The sequence below is a fragment of the Eumetopias jubatus genome, unplaced genomic scaffold (genome assembly GCF_037043125.1).
Source record: "Eumetopias jubatus isolate StellerSeaLion01/CBP00866 unplaced genomic scaffold, mEumJub1_p1.0 scaffold_11, whole genome shotgun sequence".
In the NCBI taxonomy this organism is placed as follows: domain Eukaryota; kingdom Metazoa; phylum Chordata; class Mammalia; order Carnivora; family Otariidae; genus Eumetopias; species Eumetopias jubatus.
In genome coordinates, this window is record NW_028274817.1 from 78,690,379 (window position 1) to 78,707,642 (window position 17,264).

At 36.8% G+C, this 17,264-nt stretch overlaps 1 protein-coding gene across 1 annotated transcript in view; it reads left to right on the top strand.

Moving 5' to 3' along the window:
* The window catches only part of KLF8 (KLF transcription factor 8), a 120,868-nt gene that overhangs the window by 2,137 nt on the left and 101,467 nt on the right, over nt 1-17,264 (top strand). Inside the window, 1 exon segment of the mRNA XM_028093087.2 lies at nt 3,412-3,491. Coding sequence (XP_027948888.1) covers nt 3,420-3,491 — 72 coding nt within the window. The 5' untranslated portion in view covers nt 3,412-3,419.

Sequence of the window (17,264 nt, forward strand, 5' to 3'; positions counted from 1 at the left end):
CTTTAAAGATTTTATTTATTTATTTATTTGAGAGAGAGAGAGAGCATGAGAGGGGGGAGGGTCAGAGGGAGAAGCAGACTCAGGGAGCCCGATGTGGGACTCAATCCTGGACTCCAGGATCATGACCTGAGCCGAAGGCAGTCGCTTAATCAACTGAGCCACCCAGGCGCCCTGAAGGGGTACATTTAAAAGATATTTCTGCTGTAGAGTTAATTGCAACTGATAACCAGTTGCATCTCTGGAGATGGTGAGAATGAAGTCAAAGGTGACTGACTCTCAGGTTTTTAGACTGAGACTAGGTTGATGGTGGTGCTAAAAACTGAGACTGTAAACATAAGATATGGAGAGGTTTGTGAACACATTATGTAGGAAAGACTTCCTTGATGCCTAGGAGATAACCTACTGGGCTAAGGCTAAAGATTCTGGCCATCAACAATAATAATGGTAGTGATGATAATAATAGCTATTGAGAACTTTTTATATGACAAGAACTGTTTTAAGTGTAATTCAAGGAATCCTCATATTAACCCTATTAAATCAGTACTACCACTACCACCCTGCCTCTGGCAGGTGAAGTCTTAGGTTTATAGGGAATAAATATCTTGTCAAAATCACTCTGCTTCCTCAGCCCTGCTGTCTTATAAGCCATAGAAATTAAAGAAGACCAGATAGGAGATGGCTTTTGTAAGTTGGTCTGGCTAAAAATGATGACATCTAGTGAAAGGATAGGTGAATGGAAAGAACCAAGTTCACTCACTCTCTCCTACAAATGTTTCTGGCAGCAACCAAGCAAATTCTCCTGGTTTCCGTGGTGCCCCCCTGTGGACTATATGACAGTCATCTGACCTAATATTCTTTTTCTACCATCGCATCCCCTTTTTCCCTCCTTGAAATCAGAAAAAGCTGCCCTCTCTGGCACCTCATACTTCATAGTTAATTACACCTCAAACATCTCTTATACACAATGTCTCTAATTTTCTTTCATTCTTTCTCACTCTTGTCTAATTCCTGTACTTGGGAAAGCATACTTCTTCATTCTCCTTTTCTGTCATTCATCAAAAAGCTTCAGATATGTGTTTGAACACCTATCATATGCCAGGTAGTATTCTAACCCCTTGAAATACATCAGTGGAAAAAAATATCAAAGATGAAAAACCCTGCCTGCAAAGAGCTTACAGTTTAATGGAAATTGGATTTTTCTGTGTCTGATTTCTGTGCTTATTCCTTAATATGCTTCTTCCTTGGGGCACCTGGGTGACTCAGTTGGTTAAGCACCTTCCTTCAGCTCAGGTCATGATCCCAGGGTCCTGGGATCGAGCCTCACATTGGGCTCCCTGCTCAGCAGGAAGCCTGCTTCTCCCTCTCCTGCTCACCCTGCTTGTGCATTCTCTCTGTCAAATAAATAAATAAAAATAAATAAATTAAAAAATATATGCTTCTTCCTCCATCAACCCTGACCTCACCCTCCAAGAGGCTTCAGAGAAGCCTTAGGACTCTGCAGAAAACAGTTTGAAATCTTTTAATTCTAGATGGAGAAGTTGAGGCTTACATAAAAAGGCCTTGACAAAGATTATTGGATATAATCCCTGGGCATCTAGCTCTCAGGTCTGTGCTCTCTGCTACATTTGCTGACTCTATGTCTGATTGATCCAGATCCCAAACTGATAACAATGTGCCTAGCATAACCTCTGACACACAGTAATTATGCAATAAATATTTGGTAAATGATGGATGTATATGTGAGCAGTTCTATTCATATACTTGGATGAAAGAAAAGAAAATCCATGTGTTTTGAGATAAAATTGGAGGTATTTTATTTTTTTATTTATTTTTCCAAATGTTTATTTAAATTATAGTTTGTTAACATGCAGTGCAATATTGGCTCAGGAGTAGAATTCAGTGGTTTATCACTTACACACAACACCCAGTGTTCATCATAACAAGTGCCCTCCTTAATACCCATCACCCATCTAGCCCATCCCCCACCCACCTCCCTCCATCAACCCTCAGTTTGTTCTCTATTATAAAGACTCTCTTATGGTTTGTTTCCCTCTATCTTTTTTCCCCCATCCCATAGGTTCATCTGTTTTGTTTCTTAAATTCCATATATGAGTGAAATCATATGGTATTTGTCTTCCTCTGACTAACTTATTTCTCTTAGCATAATACACTCTAGCTAAATTGCAGCTAATTTTTTTAAGATTTTATTTATTTGACAGAGAGAGACACAGCGAGAGAGGGAACACAAGCAGGGGGAGTGGGAGAGGGAGAAGCATGCTTCCCGCTGAGTAGGGAGCCCGATGTGGGGCTTGATCCCAGGACCCTAGGATCATGACCCTAGCTGAAGGCAGACGCTTAACGACTGAGCCACCCAGGCACCCCTAAATTGGAGCTACTTTAATGTGTCAAAATTCTCCAGATTCTTTGGTAAGTGGCACGAAAGTTTTCCTCACCATCTCAATAGAAGATTCTTTGTGTGTTATTGCCATCAAATTAGGACTGGTTTCCTCAATTCCTGACATTCAAAAAATAAAGGAATTATTTTTAGGTTTATTTTTTGCTTTTCTGTGTGGCTGTATTATAATTTTGTCTCTTTGCTCATTGTGTATTTGTTGTATTTTAACTGCATTAGGTATTAAATGGCTACTGTGAAGTAACATATAAAATGGACACTTTTATGGGTAAAAGTATTTGACATCGAAAACAATTAACTGATTTATGGACTACCTTTTGAAACACAATCAGGTCTTAAATTGTAATTGATTTGGAGACACTTAGAATAATCCAAAATCTGATCAACTAAGTTATAAGCAAGCTGTGGATTTATCTTCCTTGCCCTATGTTTTCCTCTTTAGTGAGATTAAACTGTAGATAGATCAAAGGAAATCTGGTTAAAGAAGTACTGGTATGTACTTCTGGTAGGAATGATTATGATGGTGTATATAGGGCAGCATAATGAGGCCACCAAGTCTCTCTTTTTATAGAACAACAAATGAACAGGGAAATAGAAGACTGCTCATATTAACTCCACCTAGCTTGTGTGTTTAAGAGAGATAGATAGAAAATACTTCCTTAGAGAGATTTGCTGCTAATGTGTTTAGAAGCTCATTAGGGTAAATATTCATACAGGATCTTTTGTAGGTAGGGCTGGTTGGAGTGGTTGAAAGAAGCAGATTCTCATGTATTTGGATTTGTGGAGGGCAGCTAATATTGTTGGGGACAAGCCAGGGCCATCTTGATGAGTAGAATATACAAATTAGAATGTTATCCAAACACTGACTTCTCAATATCTAGTAAGTCCTGAAAAATGATGTTCATAGAATGCAAACAGGTATAACCAAGAGTAAATGGCATACTGTATGCATATAGTGGATTAGATCTTATTCTAAAATTGTGTGTCCCTTGTCTTTTTTCCAGATATGGATCAACTCATAAACAACTTGGAAGTCCAACTTAATTCAGAAGGTGGCTCAATGCATGTCTTCAAACAGGTCAGTTATCAGGAAAATGAGACACTAATATTGAGCTATAATAGTGCTGAGTACCTGGTAATCATTATAGAGCTAAAGCTCTTTTTTTTTTTCTCTAACAATGTTGGGAACTGAAAAGGGGTGAGGAAAGGAAGGTTTCTAGGAAGTACTTGAAAGCCTGGGTTTCAAGTCTGAATACTGGAATAGATCTGGCCTAAAAGAAATACAACCTCTGGGGTCAAGGCTATAGGGGCAAGTTAGACACTTGGTAGGCAATAGCAGTCATTTACCTAACACTGTTCCACATTTCAGACACTTTGAAGTTTAAATACATTGTCTTATTTAATCTTCATAATAACTCTGTTGGATACTGTATTTAGGTTCTCCAAAGAAACAGAATCAACAGAATGTATATGTCTCAATCTCTCCCTCTCTCTCCCCCATCTACATATATGTGTATATACGTATGTATATACACACACACACTATCTCTATATCTATAGATATAGATAACAATGTATGTATCACATATATACATATATATTTATATATAAAATAAAATATATCTATCTACCTAGCTATTGAGAGGGAGAGAGAGATTTTAAGGAATTGGCTCACATGACTATAGAATTCTGATGATTCTAAAATTTAATAGGGGTAGGCTGGCAGATTGGAGAGCCAGGGAAGAGTTGCAGTTCCAACAGCAGTTGGGTGAAAGAGTTCTTTCCTGCTTGGAGGAGCTTAGTCTTTGTCTATTAAGGTCTTCAAGTGATTGAATGAGGCCAACCCACATTATGGAGGGTAATCTGCTTTACTCAAAGTCCAGTAATTTAAATATTAATTTCACCCAAAAACATCTTCACAGAAACATTCAGAATAATGTTTGACCAAATATCTGAGCCACCCAAACTGACAAAAAATTTATCATCACAGATAGGTATTATTAATATTCCCATCTTACAGATAAGAAAATTGTAACTTTGGGAACACCCCAGAACAAGGCTTTTTATTTTTTTAAAAAGGCAAGCAGTCTGTGTTAGACGTGGAAGTCCCATTTTGCTCAGGTTTAAGTTTTAAAGTCATTCCATGAGTAAAACCCAATACAGTCAAAATTACCCTTGAAAATCCCTTAAATTGTCTATAAAGTTGAGTATGCAGTTTTGTGTATCCAGTAACTATCTGTTTCTCTTTTTAAAAATATTTTATTTATTTGAGAGAGAGAGCACAAGCAGGGGGAGGGGCAGAGGGAGAGAGAAAAGCAGACTCCCCACTGAACCTGACCCCAGGACCCTGGAATCATGACCTGAGCTGAAAGCAGATGCTTAACCAACTGAGCCACCCAGGCACCCTTTGTTTCTTTATTTAAGTCACCAGATTAAGTATCTGGCTTACATTTAAGAGTCACATTTTACTCATTAAATGTTTTGCCTTTGGTGTACAATTGACTTTAAGGTACATGCACATAGGGGTGATTTTCCTTTGTACTGTATTAATACCAAACCCAATTCAATATTTAATTTACCTTACTTGTAGCTGTTGCCATTTAGGGACTATTAGCACAACACTTGCTAATTATTTTATTTTATTATTTAATTGTTTTATTGTTGCAGAACATCTGCTGGTTTCTGGTGCTAAGTCATAATTAATACTAAAAAGAAGCCAAGTATAAGTGTTAGACAAAAATCTGTTGGACATGTAATAAAAAATACTCAGTGAAATGTTGTCAAGCATGCATAGATACCTTATTTTGAAATCTCAGTACACTTAAGTACAATTCCAAAATTATTTTTCAATGCATTGTTTAAGTATACTAAGTTTCCAGAATTTGAAGGCACTTTGAAATTGGTTCAGTATATAGAAAATTCTGGATAATAGATAATCTAAAAACTTTTTTGTTTCTTGACTTCTCCAAGATATCATGTTTTTAGTAAAGCTAAGGTGCTTGTGGTTACATGGCCACAGAACACTGGCCATGTCCCAGGGAACAAAGGCTCAGAACTTGTGTTCTATAAAAATCCCATGTTGGCAATATTCTAGTGGGCAGAAGCCTACTGGTTTGGCTCATTATATGATTTTTTTATGTCATGAGATAGGATTAGTGGGGGGCTGTCTAGTTCAGTACACATATGCTGCTCAACCTTCTTTGAATTCTTATATCACCATATACAATATAATGAATATACTTGGTTGTCACTGCCCTTTGTTTTTTGTTTCTGATTATTTTGTAGAAGCTGGACAAAGTGTATGAGCAACTTTAGGGCTCATATTGTAGCATACATGTCTCCCCCGCTCCAATTTAATATTGTTAACATTTTACACATATTCTCACATACTTGCATGTATTTACACACTCTCTCTCTACCCTTTCCAACTCCCTGTGTCTCTTTCTCTCATTTTTTGCCTTTGAAAGTAATTTGCATCGAGAAACTTCACCCATAAATAATTCAACATGCATCAACTACAAATGACACTCTCATACATAAGTACATCAATAATATTACACCCAAGTAATTAACAATTGTTAACAGTATTATTTAATTGGGTCATATATTTCTAAAAGGTTCTCAGTGACACCTTTTCTCATACCATTCTTTCTGCCTGGAATGTCCCTCAATCAGCCTGTCTAATTTACCAAATCCCAACTTTTCTTAGGGCCCAAATTTCAATTCCATCTCTTCCATAAAACTTCCACTGATAATTATTCTTACTAATCTTAGTGCAGTTGATTTCCTGGAATGCTAAATTATCTGTACCATTTACTTATGTGGCTCTGCTTATTACTTGTTCTCTAGTCGTCAACTAATTTAGGTAACTATCTCTTGTTTTTACACTTGATATTTTTTGTCTCTGAAACTTTAATTATTGTGTACCACTTACACAATTTTTGACACATCCTTATTATGCTTACTTTTAGAAGATTAGTGCAGCTAAAAATAAATAAATAAATAAATACCTATATTCTGGGTTTGATGTGGGGTATTGGTTTCCTGGGGTTGCTGCAACAAATTACCACCAGTTGGGTGGCTTAGAACAAGATAAATGTATTCTCTCATGGCTCTAGAGTCCAGAAGTCCAAAATTGTGTCATCACCATGATGCTTTCCAAGGTTTTAGGGGAGAAACTGTTTCTTGCCTCTTCCATCTTCTGGTGGATGCTGGTGTTCCTTGGCTTGTGGACTCAGCACTCCAGTATCTACCTGCATCTTCACATCGCTTTCTCCTCTGTGTCTCTGTGTGTGTCTCTGCTCTGTGTACCTGTTTAAGGACACTTGTAATTGAATTTAGGGCCCTCCCAAATAACCCAGGATAATCTCCTCAAGATCCTTAGTTTAATTATATCTGCAAAGACTATTTCCAAATTAAGTAATATTCATGGCTTCTGGAGATTAGGATGTGGACATATATTTTGGGAGAACATCATCCAGCCCACTACAGTGTGTTATACATATATTTCTAATATATAGTAAATAATACAGCACCCCAAAACAATCTTAGATGCTTTGAGAAAGAAAAAGTTCTTCACCATATTATACTTTACATTTTTCATAGTTTCATGCTAGGTAATAATTTTTCCATATTTTCATGCTAGGTACTAATCAAATACTTAATGAATCAATATATGCATACACATATATACATGCATACATACAACATACATATATACATGTCTAACATTATTTTGCCTGGACGCAGCTGACACTATACTCGATGCTATATCCCAAGCCTTTAGGATTGCCTAGTTCATTAGTTTTTACAAATTGATGAATTCTTTTATCTCATAGTGCTACATTTCCGGATGCTATTGAGTTGGTGGTGATGTAAAATTTGAAATCCCTCTAAGTTTATTTTGGCTTTACTTTTTTTCTATTATGTTATATTAATCACCATACATTACATCATTAGTTTTTGATGTTGTGTTCCATGATTCATTGTTTGTGTATAACACCCAGTGCTCCATGCAGTACGTGCCCTCTTTAATAATAACACTCAACTCCAATCACCTCTCTTTTCTCTGAATACATGAACACCTGATGTTCCTATTGGAGAAGGATTGGAGTTTCAGAAAGTTAAACTGACTTTTTGACTTAAACAATGAATGTGCACATATGTATCTTGATGTACATATTTGTGCACCCAGTCATGAAAATGATTAGTTTAAACCTAGAGCAAAGCTAGAAGGGACTTGAGTACAAGAGCAGTTTTCCTCTTTCTGTTTAGGAGACTGGATTTTATCTTACTACCATAAAAATACTCTTTCTTCTCTTTTCCTCCTCTTGTGCTGACTGGAGTATTTTGTTCTTTCATTTTATTTCTAGTCTTGCCTTCCCACTTTCAAGCTCTAAATCAGAGCTATTTTATTTTTTTATATTTAAATGTGTGAATGTATGACAGTAAATTACATCTTAAGAAAACTGTTCCAAAATAGAAAAGAACGTAGCATACAACTATTCAGCATTCTTTTTTTTTTAAAGATTTTATTTATTTATTCGTGAGAGACACAGAGAGAGAGAGCGAGAGAGAGGCAGAGGGAGAAGCAGGCTCCCAAGGAGCAGGGAGCCCAATGCGGGACTCGATCCCAGGACTCTGGGATCATGACCTGAGCCAAAGGCAGACGCTTAACCATCTGAGCCACCCAGGCGCCCACTACTCAGCATTCTTACACCCAGTATTCTTTTTTTTCCCCCAAGTGTCCACTGACCAGTGGATGAATAAAGAAGAGGTAATACACATATATACAATGAAATAATACTCAGCCATAAAAAGAATGAAAGCTTACCATTTGCAATGATGTGGATGGAGCTAGAAAAGTATGCTAAGTGAAATAAGTCAGTCAGAGAAAGAAAATAGCATATGATTTCAGTCATATGTGGAATTTAAGAAACAAAAAAAATGATCGTGGGGGAAAAAAAGAGAGAGGCAAACCAAGAAACAGACTCTTAATTAGAAAACAAACTGAATGTAACCAGAGGATAGATGTGTGTGTGTGTGGGGGGGATTTATTTAACAAATAGGTGATGGGGATTAAGGAGTGCACTTGTTTTGTGATCACAGCTTTGTAATATAGATTGAAATCAGGCAATGTGATGCCCCCAGCTTTTTCTTTTTCAACATTTCCTTGGTGATTCGGGGTCTTTTCTGGTTCCATACAAATTTTAGAATTGTTTGTTCCAGCATTTTGAAAAATGCTATTGGTATTTTGATTGGGATGGCGTTGAAAGTATAGATTGCTCTGGGCAGCATAGACATTTTAACAATGTTTATTCTTCCTATCCATGAACATGGAAAGTTTTTTCCATTTTTTGTGGCTTCTTCAATTTCTTTCATAAGTGTTCTGTAGTTTCTAGAGTATAGATCCTTTACCTCTTTGTTTAGGTTTATTCCAAGGTATCTTATGTTTTTTGGTGCTGTTGTAAATGGGATCGATTCCCTAATTTCTCTTTCTACGGTTACATTGTTAGTGTATAGGAAAGCAACTGATTTCTGTGCATTGATCAGCAAGACAGCATGGGACTGGCACAAAAACAAACACATAGATCAGTGGAACAGGATAGAGACCCCAGATATGGACCTTCAACTCTATGGTCAAATAATCTTTGACCAAGCAGGAAAAAATATCCAATGGAAAATAAGACAGTCTCTTCAATAAATGGTGCTGGGAAAATTGGACAGCTATATACAGAAGAATGAAACTCCACCATTCTCTTACACCATACACGAAGATAAACTCTAAATGGTTGAAAGACCTCAATGTGAGACATGAATCAATCAAAATCCTGGAAAACAAAGGCAGTAAACTTTTGACATTGGCCACAGCAACTTCTATCAAGACACGTCTCCAAAGGCAAGGGAAACAAAAGCAAAAATGAACTTTTGGGACTTCAAGATAAAAAGCTTGTGCACCAAAGGAAACAGTAAACAAAATACAAGGCAACCCGCAGAATGGGAGAAGATATTTGCAAATGACACTACAGACAAAGGGCTGGTATCCAAAATCTATAAAGAACTTCTCAAACTCAACACCCAAAAACCAAATAGTCAAGTCAAGAAATAGGCAGAAGACATGAACAGACACTTCTCAAAAGAAGACATATGAATGGCTAACAGACACATGAAAAAATGTTCATCATCTTTAGCCATCAGGGAAATTCAAATCAAAACCACATTGATATTCCACCTTACACCAGTTAGAATGGCAAAAACTGACAAGGCAAGAAACAACAAATGTTGGAGAAGTTGTGGAGAAAGGGGAAACGTCTTACACTGTTGGTAGGAATGCAAGTTGGTACAGCCACTTTGGAAAACAGTGTGGAGGTTCCTCAAAAAGTTAAAAATAGAGCTACCCTATGACCCAGCAATTGCACTACTGGTTATTTACCCCTAAGATACAGATGTAGTGAAAAGAAGGGCCATATGGACCTCAATGTTCATAGCAGCAATGTCCACAATAGCCACACTGTGGAAGAAGCAGAGATGCCTTTCAACAGATGAATGGATAAAGAAGATGTGATATGTATATATAATGGAATATTATGCAACCATCAAAAAATGAAATCTTACCATTTACAATGACGTGGATGGAACTAGAGGGTATTACGGTAAGTGAAATAAGTCAATCAGAGAAAGATAAGTATTGTGTGATCTCACTGATATGAGGATTTTGAGAAACAAGACAGAGGATCATAGGGGAAGGGAGGGAAAAATGAAACAAGATGAAACCAGAGAGGGAGACAAACCATAAGAGACTCTTAATCTCAGGAAGCAAACTGAGGGTTGCTGGAGTGGAGGGGTGTGGGAGGGATGGGGTGGCTGGGCGATGGACATTGGCGAGGGTATGTACTATGGTGAGTGCTGTGAATTGTGTAAGACTGAGGAGTCACCGACCTGTATTCCTGAAATAAATAATATATTATGTTAATAAAAAAATTTTTAAAAAGATGTGGTCCATATATACAATGCGATATGACTCAGCTATCAGAAAGAATGAATACCCAACATTTGCATCAACATGGATGAAACTGGAGATTATGCCGAGTGAAATAAGTCAAGCAGAGAAAGACAATTATCATATGGTTTCACTTATTTGTGTAACATAAGGAACAGCATGGAGGACATTAGGAGAAGGAATGGAAAAATGAAGGGGGGGAATCGGAAGGGGAGACAAACCATGTGAGACTCTAGACTCTGAGAATCAAACTGAGGGTTTTAGAGGGGAGGGGAGGGGGGAGATGGGTTAGCGCAATGATGGGTATTAAGGAGGGCATGTATTACATGGAGCACTTGGTGTTATACGCAAACAATGAATCATGGAACACTACATCAAAAACTAATGATGTATTATATGATGACTAACATAACAATAAAAAAGCTATTAAAAAAAGAGTGTACTTGTTGTGAGTGCACTGGGTGTTGTATGGAAGTGTTGAATCACTAACTTCTACACCTGTAACTAATATAATACCGTATTTTAACTGGAATTTAAATAAAAACTTGGAAAAATTAGAATAAAAAAATAAATCAGAGCTATTTTAGACAGTTGATTCCCCTGACCCTCGACCTCCCAAGGCATTCTATCTATCTTCATCAAATGCTCAAGAGCTTAAATATTTTGAATTGACCACTCTTTTTCTAGATTTCATTCTAGAATTGGGGGTCCTATGTGCCTTTATCCATCATCTTTGATGATATATCAAAAAATAACTCTTTTTTTGTCAACTCAAATTGACTTAAAATTTGATTAGGATTCTGGACATTTGAGAAGGACTTTGGAAATAAAAAAAATTCCTCTTTGAACTACTCCCATACATGTCTGTGTTTTTTTTCATACCCAGCCTTCTTCATAGACTCAGAAATCTGAGAAAGCTGCAGCCTGAAGTTCTAAAAAAACAAATGCATAAAGTAGCTATTCTCTTTCTTTGAAAAGTGATAATGACTAACTACAGAACCCTTAAAACCTGAAGCCATCACACGATGTTGAAGATGAAAAGAGGTTATTTAAAGAGAAAAATCTGATGCAACAGCTTTAAATTAATACTTAGATGAACTATTAAAACTGTGGTAATTATATTCAATATGTGGAATGGGAAGCCATCTTGAGTCATCTCAGTGAGAATTTTTAAAAATCAAAACCCTGGGCTGAAAACTCACTCCCTACATTATGTCTCTTCAGAATCCTTGAGTATAGTATGTCATGTACAAGGAGAAGGTAAAGCAGATAGTGTTTGGGGTTTTTTGTTTAACAATAGGTGTAGTTATATTCAAAATATGGAAGAAATCAGACTGTATATTAGAATTATTATTAAAATTATTTGACCATATGGAAAAGAGAATTCTCAGTGCACACAAAAATTATTCACTATAGTAACACGTAGATATGAAATGCTTGTCGTATTATGTCTTTGTGCTACAAAGAAGAAACAGTAAGTTCAACCTTCAGAGCTGCTTTTGAGCATAGACTTTTCTTGAGGAAGCTTCCTTGCATAATATAGCATTCACAAATCAGAAAATCCTTGTCACAGACTGGATTCACTTAGGCATAACAGGTACACTTGAAAGTGATATATACAGAAGGAAATATGTGATGATACATTGTGAAGAATTACTGTTAATACGGGAAAACACAGGGGTGCCTGGGTGGCCTAGACCATTTTTAAAATGTCATTTTCAACTCCTGAAGTCTTTTATCTCTTTGAAAAGTGTATGACTCTTGATTTCAGCTCAGGTCATGATCTCAAGGTCTTGGAATCAAGCCCCATGTTGGGCTGTGTTTTCAGCGCAGTGTCCGTCTACTTGTCCCTCTCCCTCTGCTCCTCCCCTGCTCACACACTCCCTCTCTCAAATAAATAAACAAAATCTTTTTTTATTTTTTAAAGATTTTATTTATTTAATTGACAGAGAGAGAGAGAGAGACAGCGAGAGAGGGAACACAAGTAGAGGGAATGGGAGAGGGAGAAGCAGGCTTCCCGCAGAGCAGGGAGCCCTATGCGGGGCTCGAGCCCAGGATCCTGGGATCATGACCTGAGCCGAAGGCAGTCGCTTAACCAACTGAGCCACCCAGGCACCCCAATAAACAAAATCTTTTTTAAAAAAATAAAACAGGAAAACCCAAACAACTGTCCTTCCAACATTACAAAGTCTTATAATGATGGCAGAAGAAGAGTAATGATTGAAGCCCTGTTATGGACAGGGTTTTGTTAAGAATTGCTAGACCACAGGGCAGCCTTGGTCTACAGAAGCACAACTCATGATGGGTGCTGAAACAAGGCCTTACAATACCTTATCTCATCAATTAGAATAGTGTTTATGATATGAAAGCAACCTAAGTATCCACTGATAGATTAAAGAATAAGGAAAATGTGGTACACACACACACACACACACACACACACACACACACACACACACACAAACACACACACGGAATATTATGCAGCCACAAAAAGGGATGAAATATTGTCATTTTCAACCACATACGTGAACCTAGAGGGTATTATGCCAAGTGTAATAAGTCAGATTGAGAAAGACAAATACTTTATTTCACTCATGGTGGAATCTAAAAAAAAATACTGAATAAACAAACAAATAAAAAGCAGAATCAGATCTATAAATACAGAGAACAAACTGACGGTTGCCAGAGGGCTGAGGGGATGGGCAAAATTGATGAAGAAGAGTGGGAGATATTTATGAAATAAATAAGTCACAGGAATAAAAGGCACAATATAGGGAATATAGTCAATGATACCGTGATAGTGTTGTATGCTGTCAGATCATAGGTACACTTGTGCTGAGCATAGCATAATGTATAAAGTTGTTGAATCATTATGTTGTACACTTGAAACTAATGTACTGTTGTATGTTGACTATACTCAAAAACACTTTAAAAAAAAGAATAGTCTATATGTTCTTCAGTTTCTATACTCTTATTGGTCAGGTTCCAATATGGATTTTCCTGAATAATGTGTTTTTCAGTAAAATAAATAACATGGATTGAGTAACAGCTGTCCTACTCTTCCTTAGAGATTCCTGGGATTCTGCCTTTTAATCTGGGAATATATATATCCATTTTTTTCCATTAATCAGTTGATTGACATTTGGGCTCTTTCCATAGTTTGGCTATTATAATGCTGCTATAAACATCAGGGTGTATATGTACCTTCAAATCAGTATTTTTGTACAGAGTATAAGGAAATTTTTAAGTTCAATAGAGCCATTCTTGACAACTTCCCTCCCTTTTCCCCTACCTCCCAATAGAATTCTACTGACTTCCTTACCTGGATGAAATGAATCCACCCATGAGGGATAGATCACATTAGAAGTATGTGAAACACTGAATACAGAAAATGAACTGATGGTTGCCAGAGGGAGGGGGTGGGGGAATGGGCAAAATGGATGAAGGGGAGTGGGAGATACAGGCTTCTGGTTATAAAATGAATAAGTCATGGGATTAAAGTGTATAGCATAGGGAATATAGTCAATGATACTGTAATAGTATTATATGGTGACAGATGATAGCCACACTTGTGCTGAGCATAGGATAATTTAGAGAAATGTTGAATCACTATGTTGTACACCAGAAACTAATGTAACATAGTGTGACAACTACACTGAAATAAAAATAAATTTAAAAGTATGTGTAACAGTGGGGGAAATCAGAGAAGTTAGGCTTATAGGGGCAGATTGAAACAATATTTGGACCACAGACAAGGCCTGAGTTGGGTTCTAAGTTTATAAACCAAGAAACCAAGAGTGACATAGCATAGTAGAGGGAGAACAGTAGATTCTGTAGATAAAGTATGCATATTTCTTGATGCTTTTAGTCACTCTGAGCATGTTCAGAGGGTTTTTTGAAAAAATGCAGGGGTGCCTGGAAGGCGCAGTCAGTTAAGCATGTGACTTGATTTTGGCTCAGGTTGTAATCTCATGATCCTGGGATCGAGCCCCATGTCTGGCTCCGTGCTTAGCACAGAATCTGTTTAAGATTCTCTCTCCTTCTCCCTCTACCTCTAAAATAAACAAATAAAATCTTGAAGGAAAAAAGAAAAAAGGCAAATGAAGAAGACACTGCCTTTTCTTGCCCCTCTTCATTTTCTGAGTTCAGGCATTTACTAACTCTCACCTAAAATTTTAAAAATCATAACGGGGGTGCCTGGGTTACTCAGTTAAGCCTCTGATTCTTGATGTCAGCTCAGGTCTTGATCTCAGGGTTGTGAGTTCAAGCCCTGAGTTGGGCTCCATGCTGAGTGTGGAGCATACATACATACCTACCTACCTACCTACCTACATACATACATATAATGGTAATGTTTTATCAAACCCTTTTTAAAAGATATGCTATTTATTTATTCATTTTAACATAGTGTTTTATTAGTTTCAGTATAATATACAATATAGTGATTCAATAATTCCTTACAACACCCTGTGCTCATCATGACAAGTGCACTCCTTAATCCCCATCATTTATTTAACCCATCCCACACCTCCATCCCCTCTTGTAACCATAAGTTTGTTCTCTATAATTAAAGAATCTGTTTCTTGATATGGCTGTCTCTCTCTTTTTTCCCATTGCTTGTTTTGTTTCTTAAGTTCCATGTATCAGTGAAATCATATGGTATTTGTATTTCTCTGACCAACTTACTTTGATTAGCATTATATTCTCTAGCTCCATTCATGTCGATACAAATGGCAAGATTTCATTCTTTATAATGGCTGAATAATATTCTATTCTATATATATATTCCACCTCTTCTTTATCCATTCATCAATCAGTGGACAGTTGGGCTGCTTCCATAATTTGGCTATTGTAAATAATACTGCTGTAAACATCAGTATCCCTTTGAGTTGATATTTTTGTATTCCTTGGGTAAATACCCTGTACTGTGATTGCTGGATAATAGGGTAGTGCTATTTTTAACTACTTTAGTAACCACCATACTGTTTTCCACAGTGGCTGCATCAGCTTGCAGTCCCATCAACAGTGCACAAGTGTTCCTTCTCCACCCTCACCAAAACCTGTTGATTCTTGTCTTGTTGATTTTAGCCATTCTGACAGGTGTGAGATAATAGCTCATTGCAGTTCTGATTCGCATTTCCCTAATGATAAGTAATGAAGAACATCTTTTCATGTGTCTGTTGGCCATTTGGATGCCTTTCTTCTTTGGAGAAATGTCTGTTCATGCCTTTTGCCCAGTTTTCAATTGGATTATTTGTTCTTTGGGTGTTGAGTTTTATAAGTTTTTATATATTTTTTATATTAGTTCTTTATTGGATAGGTCATTTACAAATATCTTCTCACATTACTTAGGTTGCCTTTTAGTTTTGTTGTTTGGTTGCTTTGCTGTACAGAAGCTTTAATTTTGATGTCCCCAAAGCTTATTTTTTGCTTTTGTTTCCCTTGCTTCAAGAGACATATCTAGAAAGAAGTTGCTATGGCTGATGTCCAGGAGGTTACTACCTGTGTTCTCTCAGATTTGGATGGTTTCCTATCTCACACTTTGGTCTTTCATCCATTTTGAAACTATTTTTATGTATGGTGTAAAATAATGGTCGAACTTCATTCTTTTGCATGTTGCTGTCCAGATTTCCCAACAGCATTTGTTGAAGAGACTTTTTCCCATTGGATGTTCTTTCCTGTTTTGTCAAAGATTAATTGACCATATAGCTGTGGGGTCATTTCTGGGTTGTCTATTCTGTTCTATTGATCTGTGTGCCTATTTTTTGTGCCACTACTATACTGTTTTGATTACTACAGCTTTGTAATATAACTTGAAGTCTAGAATTGTGATGCCTCCACCTTTGCTTTTCTTTTACAGGATTGCTTTGGCTATTCAGTGTATTTTGTGGTTCCATACAAATTTTAGGAATGTTTACCTCTGGAAAATGCTGTTGGTATTTTGATAGAGATTGCATTAAATGTGTAGATAGCTTTGGTTACTATAGACATTTAAATAATATTTGGTCTTAAAATCCATGTGCATGAAATGTCTTTCATTTATTTGTGTAGTCCAATTTATTCCATAAATGTTCTATGAGTTTCAGACTACAGGTCTTTCATCTCTTTGGCTTGGTTTGTTCATAGTTATCTTAATTTTTTGGTGCAGCTGTAAATGGGATAGATACCTTGATTTCTTTTTCTGCTGCATCGTTATTGGTGTATGGAAATCAACAGATTCCCGTGAGTTTACTGAATTCATTCATCAGTTCTAGCAGTTTTTTGGTGGAGTCTTTCAGATTTTCTATATATAGAATATAGAATCATGTCATCTGCAAATAGTGAAAGTTTTACTTTTTCCTTACTGATTTGGATGCCTTTTATTTATTTGTGTTGTCTGATTGCTGTCACTAAGACGTCCAGTACTATGCTGAATAATAATAGTGAAAGTGGACAACCCTGTCTTGTTCCTGACCTGGGGGAAAATCTCTGTTTTTCCCCATTGAGGATGATGTTTGCCGTGGGTTATTCATATATGGCCTTTATTATATTGAGGTATATTCCCTTTAAACCTTAGCTGAGGGTTGTTACCATGAATGGATGTTGTACTTTGTCAGATGCTTTTTCTGCATTCATTGACAGGATCATATGCTTCTTCTCCTTTCTCTTATTTATGTGATTTATCACACTGATTCATTAACAAATACTGAAATATACTTGCAACCCAGGAAAAAATCCCACATGATTGTGGGGAATGACTTTTTAAAAATGTATTGTTAAATTTGATTTGCTAGTGTTGTATTGAGGATTTTTGCATCTATTTTCATCGGGGATATTGGCCTGTAATTCTCTCTCTCTCTCTGTCTTTTT